The sequence below is a fragment of the Prorops nasuta genome, unplaced genomic scaffold, assembly GCF_024137725.1.
Source record: "Prorops nasuta isolate Cenicafe-Biocafe unplaced genomic scaffold, Cenicafe_Pnas_1.2 PNAS00003, whole genome shotgun sequence".
Lineage (NCBI taxonomy): Eukaryota > Metazoa > Arthropoda > Insecta > Hymenoptera > Bethylidae > Prorops > Prorops nasuta.
Window position 1 is genome coordinate 11721723 of NW_027116800.1, and position 25330 is coordinate 11747052.

Here is a 25330-nt window from a genome sequence, read left to right on the forward strand (position 1 = left end):
GGAACATTTCTTATCCACATATAAACTCATTAAAATGTAGATGGCTTTAATACTTTATAATACTATGTATTTATTTGTCTTACATTTAGGACAGTACAAAAGGGTTGTACAAAAACATTTGTTAAATTATAACATAGATTTCTATATTATATTTCAATTATTTTACAATATATTCACACAACTGTAATTCGTCCGTTATCAAAATACTAATTAGGGCACGACCAACGTGGCATCGGTAACATTTAATATACATTGATCAATTAAACCTTTAAGTAGATATCTAACATTCGTTGAAATTACAATAGTAATTAATAAGATAATGGCGAATGTAACAAAGCTGGTATATAATACCGCGTTGTAAAAACGAGGTAGCTTTAAAGGCTACCAGGGCACATGAAGAATCGTCACTACCATTTTTGTCTATTACGTATCAATGAATAAAAAGAAAAATCGAAACTTATAATGAATGGTAGGTACGAGCTTCTTTTTTGTGCGATTTGTAATACAGACTTGTATCAGCTTCAAAGTATTTTACATTTAATTAGTAAAGACGCAACAGCGTCCGTTCCTTCTTTCTACTTCGGAAAAGAAGTCAGTAGGTACTGGTATATCAGAAATGTGTATCATTATCATTTCTGTAACACGCTTACTAATTCTAGAAGACAGGGAAAAATCATTTCCAAACAATTTTTTGTGGAAATTATTTTTCTCTGGTAGTATCCAAATATCATCGTTTGAAAATAGTATTTCTTTCGTTTTTTAATTATAATAATCCATAAATTCTGCGATATCACGAACTCTACGAGTTTCTATATTATTAGAGGATTATTCGTGACAGGCAACACCAACATTACTGCCTCGACTAGCAGTCTTGGTCCCTAGGTGTCACAGCCAATAAATGCAACGAACTACATTCTGGGATTTAAGGCCACTTGCTTAAATTAAACGAGACTGTATTCTGACATCTATGAAGAGATTGCATAGATGTAATGTTGCTAACTCTTACGATTGTTTCTTAACTGAGTAATAGCATTAAAATTTACTTCATCTTCCAGAATAACTGTCGTGGCTAATATTACAGAGGATATACACGAGTTAAAATAAAACTGAAAGTAACCAATGGGTTGTTCTTCTAGTTTGTATTGGCAGCGCATTAATTAGACAAATAAAAAATCATACAGATTCGCAAGAGACTCAAAAACGTATAGTACACATAAATATTATATCTTCGCTGTGGCAGTTTTGTCAGTCTTCTTTCTGACATTCGGACACATATCACGCGACTATGGTTGTTAAGGCGTCGTTTTTGTTTGCATAGTTTCTAGGCCTGATTGTCGCATGCTGAGTCGTGCGAGACCAATCGGCTATGAAACTGGCCTCTCCTTCTCCAGAAATACGTTGCCCGTGAGAACGAATGCTCGACGATGCCTCGAATGCTGTATATTGAATTATATCCGGTGCTATTGTTGATTTGGCAGCCTTATAGGTTAACCTGATGAACGTAAGAAATATTTGGTTAAAATTTTGACAAGTTATTATTCTTTAAGTAAAGAAGCACAAATAACCACCTTGGTAATACAGCCGCCACAGCAGCTAGTCCAACGGTCAGCCAGTAAGTGTATCTTGTTATGGCCACTTCCATTACCCAAAAAGACCCAGGCAACCCCATACAATTCAGACAAACTGCATTGTAAAACAAACAAAATCCGAAGAATATACAGAATGATCCCAATATAGCACCAACGTGAATTATTGTCTGGAAAAATTATTCATTGACTAGTGACATTTACTCTGGAATAGTATTGATAAATATAAATATTAACTTACCCATGATCTAGTCTCTATTGCAACATTGATCAGCATGACGACGATGCAAGCTGTGGCAATTGTCGTTCCAAATTCCCAAATATCCACAACGGAATCGTGATAAGCCTGAAGACAATAATAATGAATTAATCCCTTATCTCATTTTTGATTAGGAAGCTTTTAAAATGTATGAAATATTTAATGTACTAACAGCTTCGGCAATGAAAAAAATGATAATGCTCTGATAAAGAGCATCTGCCATTGTAATCCAAAAAGAATGTGGCTTGTATACCAATCCTAAACGTCCTCTTCTATACAATTCAGGCATCGATAATAAAGTTCTCGGAGAAGCTACTCTGTCATAAATTCCAAGGGCAAGAGGAGGCAGTGAGGTGAACAGTAAATTGTACAGCATCAGATAAATTTGATCTATTATAACTGCACCGGAAAATCCACAGTACAACTGGACAAAGAATTTATCAAACATTATTTTAAAGTTCCATCGATCGACAAGAAAGTATATTTTAATCAATTGATTAATAGCTTGTACCTGAAACCAAAAAACCAGAAAGACAAAGGTGGCATTTTTGTAGAAAAAATAAAGAATCATTCTTGAAAGCCTGTCGTAGCACCAGTGTCCATGTAAGAGAAGTAATCTGCTGAGCATAGAGAACCTCGCAATAGCGAAATCTGACGCCATGACTGCTTGGGTTCCTTCCCTTCCTGATATGCCAACACCAACATCAGCAGTTTGGATCATACTAACGTCATTGGCACCATCACCAATCGCCAAAGTTCTCACTCTTAAAGTTTCTTTCACCACTCTGACTATGTAAGCTTTCTGAAGAGGAGTCGCACGACATGCTAGTACACTCGAACACATTCTTGTTAACTCTAAAAATGGTCCAATCAATCCTGACCTGGGATCAAGTATCACTGTTAATGTTTTTCCATCGACCACCAGTCCTCGTTGACGGGGCCATGGACTTCCTATTCTGTGAGCATCCCTTTCTGTCGATTCATGCCTCATTAAATTAGGCAAGCCTCGGTTAGCTTCTCCCATGGAACACTGAACGCCAGCACTCAAAGCGGTTTCTCTGTGAATCGCGTCCAGGTAGCCATGAATTAACGCTTCCGCGACTGACTTTGACCTAGCTTGAAGTCGCAGCAACTGCATAGCTGGTGAAAATAGACGAGCCGAATATGCTATGTTAACAGCTGTCTCTGGTTTATCTCCTAAATAAATTTCACACGTTATAATTGATTGTACAAGAATAAAACACGAGACAATGCCTAATTACAGTACCTGTAAGCACCCAAACAATAATTCCTGCATCGACAAGACTGGCAATGGCTTCGGGAACACCTGTTTGAAGTTTATCTTCAATGCCAGTGGCCCCAAGTAGAGTCAGCTGGGACTCCAGGCTAGCATAAGAGTCGCGAACTCTCCTCTCACGATTTTCCGTGGCTACTTCGGCTTCGGCGTGCCTCTGTCTCCATGCTTCATATTCTTGAGCACTCAAAGTTCTACGGGCCATCACCAAGGTCCGTAAACCTTGACGAGCATACGAGTGCAGCTGTTGACGAACTTTGGCAGTTGTCATAGGGTCGTCGTCGGTATTAGTCAAGGATCCCAGAATAGTGGAATCAGCACCCTTGCTGTAGAGGATGATTTCACCACTTTGAGGGTGCCTAACCAATATCGACATGCACTTCCTGTTCGAATCGAACGGCAGCACCTGTTGACAGAGCTATCGTTTAATAAATGAAAAATGCCAATTTGTTATGTTTGCCACTTACGTGAAGAATTTCAAAGGTCACGGTAGATTTGTCAGGCAAAGAGACAATAGCACTTCTTGGTGTACGCCTGAGTAGTTTTACGTCATAGGCTCTAGCAGCATTGACCAATGCCAGCTCATCAGGACTCTCCGCTTCATAAATCGCAGGTATCATCGGTATCTCTTCTACTTTACTATTCTCAGGACTGACAGTGCTCTTCTGAGCAGAATTAGGCGACATTTTTGCCAATAAGCCCATACCCAAGCTAGGAATCGATGTCACGTTTAACAGCTTCGGCCTGCGATTGAAAAATGCAATTAAATATTTTGTTTCATAAAAAATAAAACACACACACAGTTAACGCTACAAATAGCTGGTAGTGGGCACGTTAAAGGAAACCTTACGTGTGTAGCAGGGGAGAAAGTTTACCTGACTAGTTTGACTCTAGATCTTGGTGTATTGCCAATTGGCGCAATACCGCTGACTGATGAGATTGGTGAAGTTGATTCGTCGACGGAGTCACTCAGCGAAGGTAGACTCGTAGCTGGTGTATTGACGCTAGCATGTGACATTGCGTATGTGGTAGTACCATTTTTTCTAGGCTCCTCGATGACGCCACTGGAGTTCATAGAGTCGTAATGAGGTTGAGAATTGACCACTACGGTATTGCAAATAGCGAGTAGTAACAGAAACTCCTGAAGCCTGTGTCTGAACGTTCCAATCAACAGGTCTTCCTTCAGTCTTGGACAAATCAATAGATTTTCACTATCATCCGAGTGGCCGTAGTCTTGGCCACCGACGGTACACCTCCTGAACAACATTTTGTTCTCCGTCAATGTTCCAGTTTTGTCGGAGAACACATATTGCACCTGGCCCAGCTCCTCGGTTATATTAAGAGCCCTGCACTCTGCCCTCCGGCCAGTTTCCATGTCGTACAACGCGTTATCGTGGCCAATATGGTACACCTGGCCTACCTTTGCCATCTCGATCGTCACGTAAAGACTCAAAGGGATCATCACTTGTAAAATAATGACAAACGTCCAAAAAGTCAGGATCCCTTCGTACGTTGGATCGTTCATAATCGGCAGAAATGGCACATATGTTGACATTGAAAAAGTTGATAGCCAGAATCTGCATCCTGCAGCACCAACTATACATAGGACTATCAGGATTACAACGCACCATATTATATCCACGTTCATCTGGCTTTCTAATTTGGAGCGCTGCAAAATTAAGCACGCTATAAGATTTCCTTTAGTTTCTATTAGCTTGATAAGAACACTGCTTACTTTGTATCGAGGGCCTCCGTTATTCAGCATAGCTTTTGTCTCGTGGCCTGCGTACACTACTATACCCTCTACAAAGTCTGTATTCTTCAACAAGCATTCTCTTAAAAGCAAATTTTCCGTCGATACTGGTACTCTTCCTCCGTTTGGATGAACGACGGCACCATGAAATCTACGAAGGAAAGAATCCATTAAATATCTCTCTTTCTCCCTATTATTTCTCCACTTATCTTAGTTCTCAAAATTCAAGTAATAACAAAGATCAATTACCTATAAATTTTTGTACTGGGCTGATCCACTTCCACCACAGAACGAAATTTCGCTGGCAGAAAGGTATCTTGTAGGTCTTGAAAACCTCGTACAACTTGTCGTTGCTTGAGATTTGTTTCGCCATCCAAGTTGCAAGTATCCAGGCAGGCAAATCCATGTGGATCGCTGCTACGCAGCAGTAGTACATCGGCCGGCACTAATTCGTTGTTGCTCAGGTGAACCAAATCTCCAACTTTTACGTCCTTCCACGCCACTTTCGTGTATCTATCTCTTTCACTGCAAAAATACAATTTTATCAGTTTTATCGCTCTTTGCATGACAACAACATAAAAAAATGCTGAGGAAAATAGTATCTCAAGATATTTCAAAACACGTGTTTTCCTCATTCCTTTAATCTTCCATATACACGAAGGACTATAAAATCGTTGATCGAACAACTGTCCGCAACGGTGCGTTACAGTTAGGTGATTTGTGGGTGCGTCGCGAACGAAGCTAACCACTCGTCAAGGTAAGACGATCATGCAAAGCCATGATATGAGAAAGAAACGCGAGATCGAGCTACATTTGCATAATACCGATCTCCCATGCCCAGTGACGTCAGAATATATTAAAGATGACTGAAGGCATTTTCAAAAACTCTATGCTCCTCGATGATATCACCCCATCATTATGTCAAAAGAATGGAAAATGTGACTTGGCCGACACTCTATGAAAGTAGCGTCATGCTTATATATAGGGAATGGTACAAAAATGTTGAATGAAAAAGCATTGTTGTTGAAGAGGCAGAAATGACGAAAAAGAGCCTATGGAAAGTTTTGAATAATTAATTTTTAGGAACTCCATGTTGCAGCTTTTGCTCTTAAGAGGGTATATACGTTTATCAAAAGAATACTGCTTCATCGGGATAAGCAAAGGAAACTATGGAAAGTTTTGAATAATTAATTTAGGAACTACATGTTCCAGTTTTTGATGTTAAGAGGGTTTATACGTTTATCGGGAAGAGAACGTTTCATTGGGATGAGCAAAGGAACTTATGGAAAGCTTTGAATAATTAATTTAGGAACTGCATGTTGCAGTTTTTACTCTTAAGAAGGCTTATACGTTTATCAGAAGAATGACGTTTCATCGGGATGAGCAAAGGAATCTGTGGAAAGTTTTGAATAATTAATTTAGGAACTGCATGTTGCAGTTTTTGCTCTTAAGAGGGTTTATACGTTTATCGGGAAGAGAACGTTTCATTGGGATGAGCAAAGGAACTTATGGAAAGCTTTGAATAATTAATTTAGGAACTGCATGTTGCAGTTTTTGCTCTTAAGAAGGCTTATACGTTTATCAGGAGAATGACGCTTCATCGGAATGAGCAAAGGAATCTATGGAAAGTTTTGAATGATCAATCCAGCACAAGTGCATGTTGAGCTTTTTGTTACCGAGAGACTTCGTTTATCAGAAGGAAGACAACGTTTCATCGGGATCAGTAATATTTTACCCTCGGCTGCGTTTGAAGTAACTATAAACCTCTGACAATTGCCTGATATATTCTCAAGTAAATCTTTTTGCCGTAAAGGCCTAGCATGTTTCCTTGGGTGAGACGTAACTGTGCTGCTCATAAATAAATAGTCGATCCAGTCGGCTTCACTGGATCTCATATGTACTCATTTATTTTCCATTAAAGTCACGGTCAGCCGTTTGCACCAGAGTCCTCGAAAAGCAAACACTACCGAAAACATCTATGAGCAAAACTATTGGACGATACTAAGATGAAACGTGACTAAACTATAAATAAACTTAGGCGATAAAGAGTCGAGTGGCTGGTCTCTATGGGAAGTATCGTTTGCATGAAAAAAGGAGATTGTAATGTATATTATTCTTGTGGCTATCGTATGAGAGAAGGAAAAGAACTGGGAGAAGGGAAACTCGCGATTCGCGTAATAGTTATTACGCCGAGGTACACGTAACAGGTGTTACAGACTGAGAAATCGCTGTGGCTAGGTGCTCTCCACTCAATGGAAGCGCAAATGTTTAAACGGAGGAGTCGATTCGTTTCTCCGTGAATAAAAGTAACAGGCAGAATCGATAAATGACATCACCTAGCATAGCCAATTCGTAAAGCGACTGTACAGGATCATGTATAAAATTAAGGATTGTCTCAGTAAGGCAGAGCCAATGTTTTCTCTCTCTTTACATTTTTTTATCGCTCTGACAAATTTACAAGCATGACTTTAACTTGGTAGCCAATTAGTAGTGTAGAAAGGAAATCTTTAGTGTGTTTCTGTGTGTGTCTGTGTGTTCAATCGAGAGAGGCTCTTGATAGAATAGCAGCGAGGCGGCTTGTTAGAGTTGCTCATTGTGGGCAGTGTCAAGGCTAGCATCGAGTATGCAAAAAAATAGAAAAGTTTCGCTTGCACAACGCCGATAAGGTAAATTAGAGGCACATGGCTCGAAAAAAGCTCCTGTATCTGGATCAATGAATTTCACGTAATGCTCGGTCACGAAAGGCAGACCGTTCCAAGTGATTCGCGTTTCAGTTGTGATTATTAGCAAGAGGAATAATTCCTCGCTTCTCAGGCATTATTTTTTTTCCTCGTGGAAATCGTTCAAGCGTAAGGATCTTGCTTGACAAACTTTATTGAAATCGGTCAAAAATTGCCACTTGCACCACTTGCTCCACGATACCAATTTCGTATCCAGTCATTCCCAAGTGTAGAGTCTCTTGAAAGAAGTTCGCCAATTCGAATCAATAAATCCTACGTAATAATCGATGATGAAAGGAGGGCAAACCTTTCGAATTGATTCGCATTTCCATGGTGATTATTACAGAAAAGGGTAACTCCTTGATTCTTCGAGTGTTATCTTTCTTCTTCGTTCCAGAAGATCTTGATAGTAAAGGTGAAATGCTCGAAATTTGGCCATGGATAAATATGCACAAGACACCCACTGCCAAAAACATCCACGTGCACCATTTGCTCCATTTCTCTCTTCATGCGAGAACATGATTTATTGCTCTTTAGCCAATCTTCATCGACTGTGAAAACAAATAAATCTCACGCCTTTTCACAGGTCACAGGTGCGAGTCTTCCATTGGCTGCTACGTTTAAATGTTTTCCCTTATCAAGAAGCGTAGCACAATTGTTGAATAGAAATTGATGAACGTAACACTGGCTCGACCTGCTAATCGGCTCTCATGGCGTGCAGGAATCTAATGTAAAAGTTGACTCACTGTAATCGATAGCAATTTTATCTTGCGTTATCTTGCACGTGTCACTGATATATTAACAGCGATCAGTTGGCAAGTTTTGTGCAAGCCCCGATATGCCCTTATGCACGTTCCAGCAAATCAACGCATTGCCCTTGAAAAGGGTAAGAAGGAACAAAACCCAGAAGCAATGGTGTAGAGGAGAAAGATGAAATGAAAGGCCAAGGCTCTTGCGATATTGGCTCTGAAAACGCGACGCATCGATCGTGACTGGCTTCCGGATTAAACTGCATTATGAATTACCTGGATAGCATCAGGCTCGACCATCGTTATAATTAAGCTATCGATGCACCAATTTATATGTAGGAATTTATTCCGTACACCTCTTTAGGGCCTGAAAGTGAAAGGGATCGATTAAGATATTCGCGGTGGCTTATTAGACTGTTACGGTGAGCTGCAAGGACATCTGGATAATTGACGAGGCAAAAATGGGCATTGCGAGGAAAACGAGGAAGAATTAATGTGTTGGAAGTAACGAGCCTGTACGTGTGGAACGTGGTACAACACAAGCGTGAGTTATGCCAGTTGAAGAGGGTCATGGGCGTAAAAACTAATGATGTCAATCGAGGAAATAGATCCACCGGAGCTTCTCTCCTCTCCATTGCAGAACAGTCCAATAACGAAGCAATTAGTTTCAACGAGAGAGTCGGAGCCTCACCTGACGTATACTCTACAAGTCGAGTTGTTGACTCGCTTGTCACTGGCCAATCGCCGTCTGTCCTCAAAGTAATCCTTCAAGGCCGTGACCCCGAGCACAAATACAACCGGGATCATTGCCACTTCCTTGCCAAATGCGTTTATGGCTGGCACCCAGTTGAGCAGGACGATAAAAATAAAGTACAAGTTAGCCACTCGGTGAAATTGTTCCAGGAGGTTGCGAGGTAGGAAGCTCAGAAGCGTGTATTTCGTTGTGCGTACCCTGAAGAGAAAGTTGGAATTTGCAGGTTTAGCGATGAAACTTATTACGCACTGTACATGCTTTAACCGTATATGCTTTATATACCTGTTGTCGATTCTAGCGCCGTTGGGATGTCGCTTCTTGGGAGTCTTCGGAGGAACCAGGTGATTCGGGACGATGGTCCTAAGTTTGGGTTCATCCGGAAGTGGCCCGAAACACCTGGACCAGATCCTTCTCCACCAAGGAGGCGCCGCGCTACGTCTGATCGTATAAATCGATTCGGACCTGGAGGCCTGTCTTGAGTGACCTCGGAAGGAGGGTGTTTTTGCCGTGACGGGCCTTGGCTCCTCCCGGTGTCCAGGAGGTAGGATGAAATCCGTCCTGGAACCGACTCGGCTGTGGCCCGTCACGGGTTGACCTTGAACTTCGACCACCTGACCTTGACTGAAGGCCCTCTGGTGGCCGGGCTTCTTCAAGGCGGATGGTCTGGTCGATGGCAAACCGGAAGTGGTGCTGCCCCCTCCCGTGGGACCAGCCAAAACACCCCCATGGCTGGCGGATCTTGCGTGTGTCCTTGAGAACTGTCTCCAGGGTCTTACAGCTGACGTTTCCTCCTCCTGTGGCTTCGACGCAACGACCACGCAGCCTGCACCCTGTTGCAGCGGTTGCTGCTGCCGCATCGAAGACGGAAACACGTACAGGGAAGATTGTCTCTCGGTACCGTCGGTCGCTGCTTCCTGAGCACTGCTCTCCGACATACTGGCACATCTGCAATAAAACCACATTTATCTATTTCTAGCTTACAAAAAACCTCCATACTAAACTGATAACTCTTATCAAAGCGCTTCCAAGAATCCTCGATACTCTACTTCCGTTCGATTGATTTCAAATATTAACCTCCATTAATGTTTTGGCGCCAAAATAATGGTCAGGCTAAAATGGCGCTAAATAATTCAGGGCGACCATTGTTCGAAAAGATGAGCATTAATAATGCGGCGCGACATGCAAACATGCCCGAAACTGAATAAATCTCCATTATCGCTGCCAGATAAGCACGAATGTCAGTTTCGCGTGGGTTATCGACTTCCGAAGGACAGGTGACGCACCTCTCTTGATTACGACTGTTTGCCAAAGTAGAAATTTAACCTGACCGATAGTAGCGCCGCTCGGTGTCGAAACCTAACAGACCAATTCTAACCCCCATTAGTCACATTGGAAGGAGTTCAATATTTACTTATTTCTGGTTGGGTATTCGAGGATGCACAGTCGAATATATTACGTATAGCAAGTATACATTCACAAATTCAATCTCCATAAGAAAGAATCGTGCTCGACTTTGACGATTTCATGGAAATAACCTTGAACTTTCTTAAAGAGAAGTCAATCGATGGTGACCGAATGGTACAGGCTGCAGATTATCCGCGAAAAAATTTATAGGAAAAATTGCGAGATTGATTTTCCTAATAGGGACAGACTATACAGCATGACGGTAAAATTGTTAAGTAAACAATTAGCAGAACTGGCGGGAAACGCTCGTTTACGATTTGTTCGCTGGCGGGGTATATAATGGTGCCATTACCAGGGTTACTCGTGTCAAATGCGTGACACAATTTTTTTTATTGCATTATCGCTGCTGCTTGAACACATGACACGACTTGGATGTGCCTATACTTTCGCGTGCACGCTCGAGGATTCCAATCGATTTCAGCCTGCTGGAAAATCTCTAGCTTTCGTATACGAGCGAACAATTCAAGGTCGTGATGTAAACGCCCTGAGAACGAGAAAAAATACTCCCCCATTTTCACTTTTCAAGATTTATTTTAAACGAGTCTAACGAATGGATCGCCGTCAATTTTTATAAGACTTGTCAACGCTGTTTTGTTATCTTGCAAAACGATGATGTACCTACCATCAGAAAGTATTACACTCGCTTTACTAGGTTTAAACAGAAAAATGATTCATTCTTTCATTCTTGCCCCCCCCCCCCCCCAACTATACGCTGCATCATTCAATTATGCATTGAGCTCGAAAAAAGATTTTCAGGTCAAAGGTCACAAAAGATTACACAAACCTGTGTTAGTAGAGAAAAGAAGCTTTCAGCGTAAACACATTAGCGATAGCAACGTGATTTTTCCACTGGCTAGTGGCTGTTGCATCAGTGTAAAGCATCCCGAAAGCGTTGAGGATAAAAAATATTATTATTGATTAATCAAAGATGACGTTGATGGGAGACCATTTTCCCAGGCGAGCCATATGTGTTGATATATCTGGATAACATCGATTTTTCGTAATGGCGGATGAAGCTTTAGCAGCCATTCCCATCAACGATTTAGATAAAAATCAGAAATAAAGGTTAACGCTGGACGAATATGAAATGGACAAATAAAAGAGACTGGTCGAGAACGCAGCGTTTATTCGTGAAAAATGAATAATTTGCAGCAGCACTGACGGCATGTGAAACGAAAGCTTCAATCGATATACTTGCTATAAACAGTTTAAACGGTGTACGACTGCTCCTTCCATGAGACAAACTTTATAAGCTGTACTTTGTCAGAATAGTGAATTAATCGAAAGATATGCGCTTATTCTTGAATATTCATTCATTCCAATGGCTCGAATTTCTGTTTACCGAAAATATTGTTCTGAATATCTTCGCAATGTCGGACAAGGATTTTTCGTCGATTTCCTTCGGCAGAAGTCGTTGGAGTGTTGATAATATCTGGCCTGGATTCCCTTAATTGCTCAAGCACTCGGCTATTTAACAAAATAATCATGAATACGGTTTGAGCACTACCCGCATATTATCTAGCCTGATTTGTGGCCCCATATGCACCTCGGTAGCATTCGCTGGATGTTCCTTTAACGCACAAAACACTTCCCAGATCGACAAAAAATCTGACTGACACGTAAACGGTTTCATTGCCGTCGGCCTGGAAACTCGAAAGGATGCAATCAAGCAAATCGACCTTCGGTACCGACCAGGAAAGCGATCAGCTGTGCGACGGCTCTAGTGTGTGCAATGCCTCTCCAATCGCATCCCTTGATTCGCTCAATGTCTCTCTCAAAAAACGTTCCAATCTTTCTGCCACGATCCAGAACTAAACGTGTCAAGCATGAGAAATATATCCCGTTAAGACGAGGAAAGTATTTCGATAGAATTACGCCGTCGATTGCACGGAGATGGATAAACAAGCTTTTCTATAAAACTAAAAATAAGGATGCTGCGCTGTTGCTCGCTAGAAACGAGGTTGTAGCGAGCGCCGCGAGAGGATTCTCTGTAAACAGGCCAAACCGTCCAATCCAAACAACTAACCGGTCAGTGGTACTGAACGTAGAGCAATTTCGGAAGCTTACATTTTTTCAGGCTCCCTACGCGGTCCACGTGGCCTTGGTTTATGCTTCCTGTAACAACGATGGGATTCGGACCCTTCGCCAACGTCTTCTTAGCTCCTTCGAAGAGACATCGGAGCCTGGTGTTTTGCTCGAAAATCCCCCTCTTGCGGGAGATCTCGCCTGGATATAGTTCTCTAGGCCCCCTGTTGTCAAGAGATCTCTCTTGAGCTCATCGCACTCCCGCACATCTTTCTACGGCAAACTTGGACTTTTCACGTAAATAATCGGATTATCCTGGCGCTAAAATCACTGCCAGGCGATACACGTTCGAAACTGTACTGTTAACTCGAAACGAGTAGATCGTATGACCTTATCGCTGCACACGTATTACTGACAATTTGTACCATATCAGCAGAAATTTATTTGCTGACCCGCTGTAACTGTTGTCTGCCTGTCTAGTCTAGCCTGCTACTGCCTATTCTATTATACCTTTATACCATCCGACTCAAACCGACGAAGACCGACTAGCTATTTCTTGCGTGTTGCGTGACAGACGGACAGACATCAGCAAAACTAGCGGCCTCTGTATAACTCTATACATAACTAAATTCTCGTACCAACCAAACAAACTCCCTGTTGCTACTACTATTATCCTCAGAGAAATTCCTATTAAAAATCATTAAAACTTAAACCAAGTATTGATTTTCTAATTCATCAATAATACATTTGTTGTTTCTTTTTAACAATAGATAAAATCTCTTTTTCTTAACGGTTACTGAAACAATTTGCCTTGAGTGCTACAGATACGAGTTCGTTTGTTTATCAAGTTAAATGAGAGTGACACGCAATTGACCTTATCAATATAGAATCAAGTGTTATTCTTTAAACAATAACAATCATTTCATTGTGATATATCCGAGTTGGATTTGAGTAAAGCTTAAACTTATTAAAGTTGAAAATTTGAAGCAGCTCTTAAAATAAATTTTAAGAATATTTATTCGACTAGGGATTGTAGATTCGTGAGCAGCAACACTTGGCCATCGGTTGGAAAGGAAGATAGAGGTCTTCATTCGTGGTCTTCCGTTTTCAGCTGGTTTTGCGAGTTGGCAGCGCAGACAAGTCGCCTCACCACCAGAGAGCAACCATTTTCGCTTCTCCGAGTGGAGTATCCGTCAAGACTCGAGAAGAAAACGCCAGTTCTCTTGCTTCGTTAATCTTCCCCTAGACAACATGAATGAAGAATACGATGTTATCGTGCTGGGCACCGGTCTCAAGGAATGCATCCTCTCGGGGATGCTGTCGGTCAGTGGAAAAAAAGTGCTACACGTAGACCGCAACAAGTATTACGGCGGAGAATCCGCCTCCATCACACCACTGGAGGATCTCTTCGAGTGAGTCTTTTAAGTTATTTCGCTAATATTCTTCGATGCATAATATTTTTTCTCTCCTGGAAATAATTAGAAGCTTTTTTTTGCGTGAAATTTCTCAATTGGTCAACCATTATTATGGAATACGAATGATTTGCAAAACCGGTATCAGGCTTCAGCGTGTCATATGACGCGTTAGATCCATCAACTCTACGTCACTATCGCAAAATATTGATTCCTCTCCCGCGGCGATTCTTCGAAATTCTCCATCGCAGGAGGCAGCATTTATTGCCACGATCGATGTACCATAATTGTACCGTTGCACAAAGTACGCCTTTATTCGCTTTGCGCCCAATGTTCTAGATAGAAAGGGTGGAACCCGCCCTCTTGCAATCAAATCGAAACTTACCTCGTCCTGAATATATCCGCACACTTTTCCGCATGCTCTCATCAGTTACCCCGATAAGGTTTATAATTAAATTACGAAATAGGAAACATTTTATCAAATCAAACCGTTTCTTTTCAATTATCGCCAAGACACTTGTTCGCTTTATTCGATTATTCGATATCTCGTAATTTATGTTGATCCAAATTAAAGTCGATCCGAAAAATATGGAATTATTTCTGGAATGCTCTCAAATGGACTTGATTAAACAGAAGAAGCGAGGAACTTTTTTCTGGTTCTCTTTCGAGAACCTCGCTCGTCGGTGAAACTTTTTTCACCGATCAGTGCTGTTCACGGTGCCTGCATTTCTCGGTACATAGTCTGAAACTTTCAAGTTCTCTGACATAACGGAATGTTAAAGTAGTTCTTTGCCTTCCTTCCCCTCCCACCCTCCGTAGCTCCTTCCCACCATACTTGCGGAATTCGCAACAATCCGCCATTTTTATTTTCTTTTAACGACCGAAGGAACAAAGACTCTTGCCCCCTTTTTTCTCTGTTTATCTTATTCTCGCGACGACTCGCCACTTGTTTTTGAATAAGGAGATTCAGGGTGATCGCGTGTTTATATGTCGTTGCTGAGTTTGAGGGGATGAAAGTATTTGGCACTCATGAATAGTTTACATGCACGTGCATGTGTGCGAGTATTCAATGGGTTTGGGTTTGCTGGCTGGTATAGTAGACGGTATAGACGAGTCAGGGAGGCTTGTTAGTAGTTAAGGACAATTGTTGTCATTGACAATTGCAGCACTCGTGTATCGGACGAAGGGTCATGGATGTTTTCGCTTGCTGCTAGATAGACGCAATTTCACCGCCCACTCGCGTGCTACCTTATCAATTCTTCATGTTTATTTCCACATCGTGAAAAACGATGAAATAATGCACCGAATAATCATTATCGATTTATCCAATGATAACGAGATTGATTTTACATCCCTTGTTTGTTTATGTTTTAGGAAGTTTAAGGCGCCATCACCGGATGAATCGTACGGCCGTGGCCGAGACTGGAATGTGGATTTGATCCCTAAATTTCTAATGGCTAATGGCCTGTTGGTGAAGCTTCTCATCCATACGGGAGTGACGAGATATTTGGAGTTTAAATCTGTAGAAGGATCCTACGTATTTAAATCTGGGAAAATCTCAAAGGTTCCTATAGACCAGCAAGAAGCTCTTTCAAGTGACTTGATGGGCATTTTCGAGAAGAGACGTTTCCGCAACTTCCTCCTCTGGGTTCAGAACATGCAGGAAGAAGACTCGAAAACCTGGGATGGTTTCGATCCTTTCAGCAACCCTATGAGCGCTCTTTACAACAAATTTAGTCTAGACAAAAATACCCAGGACTTCACTGGGCATGCCTTAGCTCTTTATAGGTAAATAATATCTCTTTCATGAAACAATACTGCAAATTTTTCTAAACTACCTTTGTTGTATATATGCGACGTTTTTTTTTGTGACAGAAATGATGATTATATTAGCGACAGTGCAATAACAACGATTAAGAGAATCAAGCTATACAGTGATAGCTTGGCTCGTTATGGAAAGTCGCCGTATCTTTATCCCATGTATGGTTTGGGTGAGCTTCCTCAAGGATTTGCGAGACTTAGCGCTATTTACGGAGGAACGTATATGCTGGACAAACCAATCGATGAAATTGTCATTGAAAATGGCAAGGTAGTTGGTGTTCGCTCTGGGGACGAAACAGCCAAGTGCAAGCAAGTATTCTGTGATCCTACGTACGTACCTGATCGCGTCAAAAAGGTTGGCCAGGTTATCAGATGCATTTGTCTGCTGAACCATCCAATACCGAATACAGGAGATGCTCTCTCAACACAGATCATCATTCCCCAGAAACAAGTAATTTGTTTTTACCGATAACGTTTTTCGAAATTTACAGTAATTTAGGGAAATAATTGAAGCAATTTTGTATTTTTTGCAGGTAAACCGTAATTCCGATATTTATGTTTCCTTGGTCTCCCATACTCATCAAGTAGCGGCGAAAGGCTGGTTTATAGCGATGGTATCTACGACAGTAGAGACGAGTAATCCAGAATTGGAAATCAAGCCAGGCCTAGATCTGTTGGGGCCGATCAGACAGAAATTCATTTCGATCTCGGATTATATGGAACCAACGGATGATGGTCTCAACAGCCAAATCTTCATATCAAGAAGTTACGACGCCACAACGCATTTCGAAACCACTTGTTTGGACGTACTCGATATCTTCAAGCGTGCGACTGGCGAGAAATTTGACTTTAACAAGGTCAAGCAAGAATTGGGCGATGAGGATTAGTAACCGTGATTTCACTTGGCATTTTTAGCTAAACCGATGCATCCAGGAAGAACGTCTTTTAACGTGTGTAGCCGAACCCCAATGGCGCTCAATTCAATTAACCGGAGGCACAAAGTTCGTCTTCAAGCTTGCTGAGTTTCATGCTCTCTTGAAAAGAGGCAGAACTGAACTATATCTGTCATATAGCTTTCCTCCCTGATTTTTCAATTAAGCTTTTGTTACAATTAAATGTCGATATCATTCTTCATTCTGTATGTTTTTCTCTTCATACATTTTACGCCCCAAGTACGCAGACCTGCGCTTTGTCATAAATCTCTATATTTTATCAAGGGAGAAAAATAATTATCAAGAATTAATTAAGTAAAGTGTATAACAACATGAAAGAAAAAATCGAGATGCAAACAGCCTTGTTCCACTAGTATCAGAGATAAAGTTATTCTCTCATAGTCGTAGAAATCTGGTAATATTATTTGAGAGTTCAAGGGTATTTTAAAATAAAAATAGAGAAACAAGGAGTTATAAGGTAAAGGAGCATACGAATGCATATTAGAATTTGACATGGAATTCCAATGGCTATTCTGAATGATCTTCAAAGGCAAGGATAACATTTACAGGGATAGTTAATCCTGTCATTAGAATTTAGGATTTAAATTTATTATAATAGATATATTGATGATTTATTGAAAGGGCTCGTTAACATGTTTTCTGTGAGCATAGAAAAAGTGTTCTTCTCGCCTAAAATGGGTGCATCTTCATACGATTGTGATTAGTTAATGAAATAACGAGACAAATGGACAATTCGTCTGTGCTATATGCTCATGAATGTATATATCGCGGATTTTAGTTCACATTGGTGTCTGAGCGATTCATTCCCAAGTTTTCTTCTACCGCAATCTTTTGCTTTAAAGAATACATGGTTCGTACAAAAATTGCCAAGGGCAATTTGTTCACCCTGGGCAAACACAAATGAACTTTGTTCATCCTGTTATTCGTAAGGTAACTGTAATGCGAGAGAGTACGAAAATAAATTATATTATATTATACTGATATTTATGTATATTATATCATTACATGTATTGTTTTTTATTCTCGTTGCAGTTTTAAAATGTACAGACAATTATCTCTACAACCAACGCCAATGAGCTGGTTATGCATAATGGGAGAAGAAAATGTGTCAGCAGGTAATTTGATATTGCTCAAACGTTCGCCAGTCAATAAGTTCATAACTGTACAAGAACCGTTTGTAGAATTAACAATTATTAGATCGTCATCTATCCATGGTGTTGCGAAAATTGGGCCATCTAATTGAAATATTTTCGTTTTGGGCTTCTGTTCTACATTTTCCAATATGTATACATTTTTATTCATACTGGTAGCAATTAGTTTTTCAGAGTCTCTTGTGAAGTCATATTTCAATACCAAATGGGCAAAAATATTTCCATTTGTTCGATAACTCCATATCTACAAATGGAGTAAGATGATTTAAAGAAAAAACAAAAACTTATAAATTCCATTAGTATTTCATACCTTATAATTAGCTTCGATATTAAAACAAGATATAGTTCCATTGACAGAACAAAAACAAGCTAGTCCATTTTTAAAAACTACTGGAGCTGAAAATATTGGATCTTGAAGCTTGTGTTTCCAAAATATTTCTCCCGTAGTCTTCTTTAAAGCCACGCAAGTACCATTTAATGTACCGAATAGTACGGTATTGGTCGAAGAATGGAAGCATCCATTGCACGTGATACTGCTGTTACTAGGCTTAACTTTCCACACTTTAGATCCACAATTCACATTGAGACAATACACATGATAGTCGTAAGAACCAAAAAATATTAGTTTAGTTTTCGCGCATAATATAGCTGTGCACTTGATAATATTTTCCGTTTTATAACTCCATATTATCTGACCTGACTTAATATTTACACAGTATATTTTATTGTCGTAGCAACCTAAATTAAATTTTACAATTTTTTTATATAAATATTTTGATATTTTAATACATTAATGAAACAGAATTTACCAATGATCCCTATGAAATCATCAATAATGAGAATTGACGCTTCGATTCTATCAGGCAATTTCATTTGATATGTTTCTGCATCTTTTTCATCACTTAATTCACATGTAAAAATTATACCACTATGTGATCCAACAGTCACATATTGCTTCCCTCTAAAAAATGTTATTATAATTTGATATATTTACATAATTTTTATTTACAAACGCTTTAAATTTTATGAAATATTTACTCTGAGCTTTCAAATAATGTTGGTGAAGCATCTACACACTTTTTCAAATCATATGAATGGCAAATTGCAATATTAGATATTTTTCCATAGGTCTCATTTTTCTTGTTTTTCCGACTACCTATACTTTTACCTCGACATTTTTGCCATGGATGTGAAAATTTTGCTTCCTTCAAAAGACTATTGTAGCTGTTTCCATTATCGAATCTTATTGATTCCTCTTTACAGTAATAATCTTTTTTTTTAATTTGATTTATAACATAATTAGAACATTCTTCAAATGTGGAATTTCTCAGCATCATTCCGATTAACTCGGGAAATGTCAAATTTAACATTTCAGAAACTGTTGACGATATTTGCAAAGCATTTAACGACGTACCACCTAACTCTAAAAATCCTTTACTACTCCTTATTAAAAACTCTTCCCATAAATTTCTGAAGCATTTTTCTGCATCTTTGTTAATTGCTGATTCCTCCTCTTCACATAATTGTTCCAAAAATTTGCCACAGACCTTTCCATTTCGCGTAAGCTTAATATTATTAATAAAATGAATTTTATCTGGTTGGTATATGGATGGTAATTGTTTTAAGTGGTCCAAAATATTTTTTCTCATCTCTGATATATCATCAAAGTCTTTCACAGTTGTAATAATTAGGTGGAGCTTATGATTACATTTATCCCAGATAGAATGGCACTGCTTTATGTGGTCTAATTGTGAAACAATGTCTTCCAGCTTTTGCAAATTTAATTTATTACCAAATCTTTTTATTATCATGCCCTTTCTGCCTCTATAGAAAATTTTACCTTTAACAACTTGTACGAGATCACCTGTATCGCGAAAAACGAGAGAATTTAATGAAGTAACAGCTTCATTATCCACACTGCAGATTCTAGTATGACTGCCTAAAATTAGTCTTGTTAATTTTCTTTAATTTAGAATTGTTATGCATTCTTTAATTACCTATATAAAGACTGCCCTCTTTGCTACCATCCTTAATTATTTCGTTATTTTCATCTCTTACTTCAAAAATAGTCTCTGACAATGTTGTTCCTAAATCAGATGAATGATCTTTATCACTTAATAACAAATTAATCTCATTGATGCTTGCCCAACAAGAAATTTCTGTTATTCCATAAATATTAAATATTCGAGTAATATTTTTAAGGTGTTTAATTTTACGAATTTTATTTATGTTTGGAAAAATTTCTCCACCTAACAAGAGTACTTTTAAAGAACTGTTCTCACTGAAGATTGTTTTTGATAAAGATCTAAAAGACCATCTGTGAAATAACAGTGATGGTGTAATTTGTAAAAATGTAACTTTGTTTTTATACATAATTTGCAGCAGTCTGAAAATATTTTTCATTATAGATTCATAATGTTTAATTTACGCGCGCGCGATGTCCCTATTGACTCTAACTTACCTTTGTGGATCATTTCTTAAATTGTCAGATGGCAAGAAAAGTGTACTACCACAAGCAAAACTTAAAAAAATTTCTATAAGGCTTGGATCAAATTCCAAATTTGTAATTTGAGCAATTTTGTCACACTCATTAATTTCAAGTATTTTTTTTAAGTCTATAATATTTGGTAATATACTACCATGGGATACTTTAACTATTTTTGATTCGCCAGTTGAACCAGACGTTGCAATAGCATATGCAAAGTTAATATCGTTCTTTACAAGTTTTGTACAGTCATGTTTTAACTTTATAAGAAAGACTTTTTGTTCATGAATCACATATTCACAAATAATGTCTGCCTCATGCAAACAAGCTTTAGCAAATACGTAATTTACATTTAGCAATTGTATAAATTTTCTGGAAATAGATACCTCTAAGGGAAGATATACAAATCCATGGCCTTTAGAAAGTATCCTGTTAATTTAAAAAAATTTTTTCTTTTATTTAATAGCTCAAAAGTAAAGAAATTGTCTTTTAATATAAAAATTTTACCCCAATATTAAGGAAGGTATACAATAATTAGGAATGTCATAATTTATTCCAATAAATTGGTAATCAGTTAGGTCTTTTAAAATTTCTAATGCTTCTATGATAGCATTATTAATATCTGAATATTTAATTATTTTGCTACTTTCTATATCATAATACTCAATCGCTACATGTTCTACAGCATGTAATTTAAAAATATCTATTAAGTTCCGATTAAAGCTTTTTTGTTTTCCATTGCAATCCAATTTTCGTCGTTTATTTTCAAAACTAGAATATAATTTAATTATTAGACCATGAATTATTATTTAATCATTAAGAAATACTTACTCTATTTTATGTTCATCCATTTACTTCTCAATTATAGTCAAGTAAAATGTAAACATCCTCTTTACAAATAAGGTTATGTGCAAGTATTAAGGGTAAGCTAGGGTAAACTGTGGTAATATTTATCAGTTTGACAAAAATTGTAATCTTTAGTAAATTTTACTGAATTTCAAGCCCTCTCAAACAAATAAATTTACTAAAACATCTACCAATAGGTGGAAAAAACGACCCTAAAGCTTACTTTGACATATTTGAGAATATAATTTTTTTTCGTAAGATATATAACTATACCTCAACTCTCTTTAATCGGCAAAAATCTAAGATGCTCTTAATTAGGTGTCAACAGCAAAGTTAGCCGAGAAATGTAAAAAATGAAAAAATTTTTTAAATATTTTTATTAGTCAACCAATTAGATATACAATCAAAATTAAACAAAGCTTTGGCCCTTATTTATAAATAGAACTTAAGCTTATCACGGCTAAAATTAACTTGCCTCCCTTTCACTTTATCCTTCAATTACTATGCTTATCTCAATTATTAATAAATATTTGTAGTGCTGAAATTCGAGCTTACTTTCGTTTACAGATTAGGACTTTTATGTTTCTCTTTTAATACAAATAAGCACTGAGTAAGAATCAATTTAGATCTATAATTTATGAAAGCTTAATTTAACTGATATTATTTTATAAGCTAATATAAACGTTTCTTAAATTTCTATTTTTATAAATCTGCTGCACAGCAAGTACACTTCATCATTTATCTTATAGAATTTAAGATTGTTCAGCAACAGAGCTATCAAACACTTTAAATTAGTAATAAATGTTGCCATATTTGCAAATATGAATAATTGTATTTCATTATATATTGTGCTACTAAAATTAAAACCTTAAAAAAAAGCAAATTTGTAATATGTGTTAATTTTGTTTATTTGACCAAAAATGTTTTTTGACTTGTATTTAAACTATTTTTGCACAAGAGTCAATCTACAAAACTACAAGTTTTTTATTTCTGTATACCAATTATTGATTCTTCTTTCAATTTTTATATTAAATTTCAATTTCAAACATGATATTCTTAAGAAACTAGACTTTAGATTTAAAAAAACATTCAGTACATCAGGGGGACTTTAATTATAACAAGTAAAACTTTTCATAATATAGTCTGTATTCTTAAAAACCAAACCACCTTAATTGGAAATCTTATATTTAAAGTGATTTTACATATATGTTAATTTAGGCAGAAAAAAATATAATAGTAGTCTACTTTTCCTCACACCATTCATTCTCTTTACGAACTTGCTCTTCTTCCGAAGCTGTAAAATCATTCTTAATATTAAATGTTTTTCGTATTTCTTCCGGAGTTTTGTTCTTAATCATGTTAGCAACCGTTTTGCACGTAACATCCAACAATCCTTTAATATCCAGATAATTAGCTGCAAGTATGAGTTCAAAAAGTGTTCCTTGGTCAACCTAACAAAAACATATTAACATAGAAATCAATAATTTCAGACATGTAACATAATTTGATTTAAAGGGTTTACTTTTAAGAAATCAGCATCCCAAGAACTGATATCATCTGTACGTTTCTCTTTATTTTCATCATCTTCAGGTGGTGGAGGATCATCCTTATGATATGTTGCCCATTGAATCACTTTCCTAAGGATAGCTGAGTTTACATTTGGCAAAGGTACAATTTCTTCTTCATCCTCATCCATACCCAAATCTTCCAACATAGTTTTTATTGTTACTGAACATTTGGCTATGTCCACATCAACTTCAAAAACTTCTCCATCAGAGCTTTGCAATTTTATATTTGGCATCTGAAACAAAAGTCATGAAAGAAGGTCTATATGGTAATCTTCTGGAGACAGGTTTGGCAAGTATCATCAAGAAAAATTGTATTAATTTTTGATAGAAATAAAGCACACTATCAGTGAAAAAACACCTTTCTTTAAGAGACAGATCTAATTACTATTATTATTTTAATACTAAAAACTCAATTTCTATTACAATAGATATTTATAATTAATTAAATTCTTAGCTTTCAAATTGAACAACACTGAAAAACCGACATTTTCTCAAAATATGTTGTTACGCATTCAATAATCAAGACGCCACAGAATAAGTAAAATGTTTTTCAAATACCTTTGGCTTTTGAATATTCCGATGGATACGTGAATTTACTCACAGCAGCTAGTATCTGCCAGTATCTTGAAGTTTAAACTGCTTTACTGCTACTGCTTTACTGACTGTTCGGTTTTGTAGGTTTTGTGCAGTTTTGTGTAGTAACTAACTAGGGGTAACCAAGAGGGGTGGGGCAGAAAAGACGAAGGGAGGTAGAAATATGGCGTATGGCGTATCCCAGCGTGACCCGCCCCCAGTGTTGCGATCTGATGGGAATTTCTTCCCCCCACTCTGCTGCCAAGCGTTCTTCACCGTATAGCGTTTGGGTCATATAGTGGGGGAAAGAAATTCCCATCAGGTCGCAACATTCGCAATACTGATCCTCCCCCACCTCCCGCATTATTTGCCATGCAGGCTGCATGCAAGCGCGCTGCAGTAGTAAAGTAACATCTTTGGCTTTGGCCGCTTTGGCTATTGGCGGCGCAACGCGTAATGCTGTCCTTGCGCCATCTATCAAGACTGATGCGAAGCAACAATTGCAAAGGTTTTAACCAGATTTTTTCTATTTTTCTGAGCTTGTATTTTTCCGTGTTGTACCATTAAACGAAATTTAAACTTAACTTTGGCTTCTCTAATATTAATTTATATTATCTTAATCCTCAATAAATGTTTAACTCGGTGTTCGTTTTAAATAAGTGCTTAGCTGAGGTTCGATTTTACTTCTGTTTATTATGGTATGAGCGGACATACGAACCCTCTTCGAATAGAATACAGCTTACACGAAAAATATACTATGGTTTGCGTGAATTATTTTCTATTCTTTCTAATAGAAAATGTAAGAGTTATTAAATAGCCCTTTGCACTCGAGCGGTGGAGATACAGCGCCCGGCCGATTTGAAGTGTCAACTAGAGTGGTGATGCTGCTAGTCCATGCAGTCAAATTAGAAAATTGAATTGCAAAAAATACTTAAATGGACTTTTTTTTATTCAAAAGGTTGTCCCCCGGAGAATCGGAATCCGCAAAGTTCGAACTCCTAGGGGTTGTGCTACGGCCGCCATCTTGAAAAAGGGGTGAATTTATAGAAATAAGGATATCTCGGCCAATATTAATCGCAGAACATTGTTTTTTTTTAGTTTTATAGAGAAAAATAAGAACTAAAAGTTTTATTTGAAGTATTTGTTTGTAACTTTCCTTTAAAAAAAGTTATTAAAGAAAAACTAATACAAATTTGAGGGTTGTTTTGTTTTCCCTCTATTATCGCTCCCCCTGTTGATTCTAATAAAAAAAGTTAAAGTAAATGTTGTAGAGCATAAAATTCTCTACAATTTTCATATTTTAAATATTTACATACCTTTACAAATGTAGAAAATAAACGGCAATATAATAGCTATAAAATACTATTTTAATTTTACCCTTTTCTCCCGTGGGCCTAGCTTCCTTAGTATAGCATTCATTATATTAGCATAATTCGATGATGTGTTAAGTGAGTAATATTCTGTCAAACTCGAAGTGTTGGTGCGTTATTATATTTAGTCTGAGGATAAGGAAATGGGGAAGGGGAGCAATATACAGAAGTCGAACTGTAAGCCTGATTGTATGAAACGTTCTTGCTTCTAAAGTAAATCTGAAACTAATCTGCAGTTGCAGCATAAATTAATACATCTTTGAGTGATTGTGTTTTCATTACCAAAATTAAATTGTGAATTTGTGATAAGTTAATACAAGGGAAAAGGAGTCGAAATTACTGGAAGGATATTGTTTAAAATGAATACAAGGAAAATCAGCAGAATATCGAAAACTAACGGAAAGAATCAAGTTAGTCTGAATTATTATATTTGACTATTGTCTTTGCTCACATATTTTTGTAAAGCTTCAATTTCACTTATTGTAAATCTTTATATATACACGAAGAGATCATTATGAATAACAATATAATGTAAATTATATAATGT

The 25330-nt window shown here is 37.8% G+C and overlaps 4 protein-coding genes across 5 annotated transcripts; 1 reads left to right on the forward strand and 3 right to left on the reverse strand.

The window, feature by feature from the left end:
- Nucleotides 1-74: 74 nt before the first annotated feature.
- LOC136786100 (phospholipid-transporting ATPase VD) lies at nt 75-13178 on the reverse strand. The gene is made up of 13 exons (XM_066747600.1): nt 12647-13178; nt 9398-10060; nt 9053-9313; nt 5142-5417; nt 4875-5043; nt 4015-4808; nt 3607-3883; nt 3113-3545; nt 2357-3042; nt 2018-2269; nt 1828-1932; nt 1569-1756; nt 75-1492 (listed from the first exon to the last, which is right to left on the reverse strand). The coding sequence occupies exons 2-13, from the start codon at nt 10048-10050 to the stop codon at nt 1276-1278; spliced, it is 4311 nt and encodes a 1436-aa protein (XP_066603697.1). The 5' UTR covers nt 10051-10060; nt 12647-13178; the 3' UTR covers nt 75-1275.
- A 245-nt stretch (nt 13179-13423) lies between these two features.
- On the forward strand, nt 13424-17771 carry Gdi (GDP dissociation inhibitor). Its single transcript, XM_066747611.1, has 5 exons — nt 13424-13555; nt 13632-14016; nt 15391-15804; nt 15892-16288; nt 16371-17771. The coding sequence occupies exons 2-5, from the start codon at nt 13856-13858 to the stop codon at nt 16722-16724; spliced, it is 1326 nt and encodes a 441-aa protein (XP_066603708.1). The 5' UTR covers nt 13424-13555; nt 13632-13855; the 3' UTR covers nt 16725-17771.
- A 20-nt stretch (nt 17772-17791) lies between these two features.
- Nucleotides 17792-21493, reverse strand: Aasdh (Aminoadipate-semialdehyde dehydrogenase). 2 transcript variants are annotated; one of them, XM_066747602.1, is made up of 8 exons: nt 21258-21493; nt 20934-21197; nt 20403-20855; nt 19939-20327; nt 18980-19805; nt 18751-18902; nt 18252-18679; nt 17792-18185 (listed from the first exon to the last, which is right to left on the reverse strand). In XM_066747602.1, the coding sequence occupies exons 1-8, from the start codon at nt 21275-21277 to the stop codon at nt 17808-17810; spliced, it is 2910 nt and encodes a 969-aa protein (XP_066603699.1). In that variant the 5' UTR covers nt 21278-21493; the 3' UTR covers nt 17792-17807. The 2 variants fall into 2 exon arrangements, with proteins under 2 accessions (XP_066603699.1, XP_066603698.1); XM_066747601.1 differs by having other exon boundaries at nt 18980-19880.
- Nucleotides 21494-21632: 139 nt separating this feature from the next.
- On the reverse strand, nt 21633-23553 carry SkpA (SKP1-related A). The gene is made up of 3 exons (XM_066747615.1): nt 23399-23553; nt 22795-23073; nt 21633-22723 (listed from the first exon to the last, which is right to left on the reverse strand). The coding sequence occupies exons 2-3, from the start codon at nt 23071-23073 to the stop codon at nt 22514-22516; spliced, it is 489 nt and encodes a 162-aa protein (XP_066603712.1). The 5' UTR covers nt 23399-23553; the 3' UTR covers nt 21633-22513.
- Nucleotides 23554-25330: the final 1777 nt, after the last annotated feature.

Excerpts from the sequence above, each read along its gene's own strand:
- LOC136786100 (XM_066747600.1), bottom strand. The coding sequence starts at position 10,050 with ATGTCGGAGAGCAGTGCTCAGGAAGCAGCGACCGACGGTACCGAGAGA. Across the intron at positions 4,809-4,874 it reads ACGGAGGCCCTCGATACAAA|CGCTCCAAATTAGAAAGCCA; the intron begins GTAAGCAGTGTT and ends TTAATTTTGCAG. Across the intron at positions 2,270-2,356 it reads TTCTGGTTTTTTGGTTTCAG|TTGTACTGTGGATTTTCCGG; the intron begins GTACAAGCTATT and ends TTCTTTGTCCAG.
- Gdi (XM_066747611.1), top strand. The coding sequence starts at position 13,856 with ATGAATGAAGAATACGATGTTATCGTGCTGGGCACCGGTCTCAAGGAA. Across the intron at positions 14,017-15,390 it reads CCACTGGAGGATCTCTTCGA|GAAGTTTAAGGCGCCATCAC; the intron begins GTGAGTCTTTTA and ends TTTATGTTTTAG. Across the intron at positions 16,289-16,370 it reads TCATCATTCCCCAGAAACAA|GTAAACCGTAATTCCGATAT; the intron begins GTAATTTGTTTT and ends TATTTTTTGCAG.
- Aasdh (XM_066747601.1), bottom strand. The coding sequence starts at position 21,277 with ATGGATGAACATAAAATAGA. Across the intron at positions 21,198-21,257 it reads ATGGATGAACATAAAATAGA|TTTTGAAAATAAACGACGAA; the intron begins GTAAGTATTTCT and ends ATTATATTCTAG. Across the intron at positions 18,903-18,979 it reads ACATTATTTGAAAGCTCAGA|AGGGAAGCAATATGTGACTG; the intron begins GTAAATATTTCA and ends AACATTTTTTAG.
- SkpA (XM_066747615.1), bottom strand. The coding sequence starts at position 23,073 with ATGCCAAATATAAAATTGCAAAGCTCTGATGGAGAAGTTTTTGAAGTT. Across the intron at positions 22,724-22,794 it reads GGGATGCTGATTTCTTAAAA|GTTGACCAAGGAACACTTTT; the intron begins GTAAACCCTTTA and ends TGTTTTTGTTAG.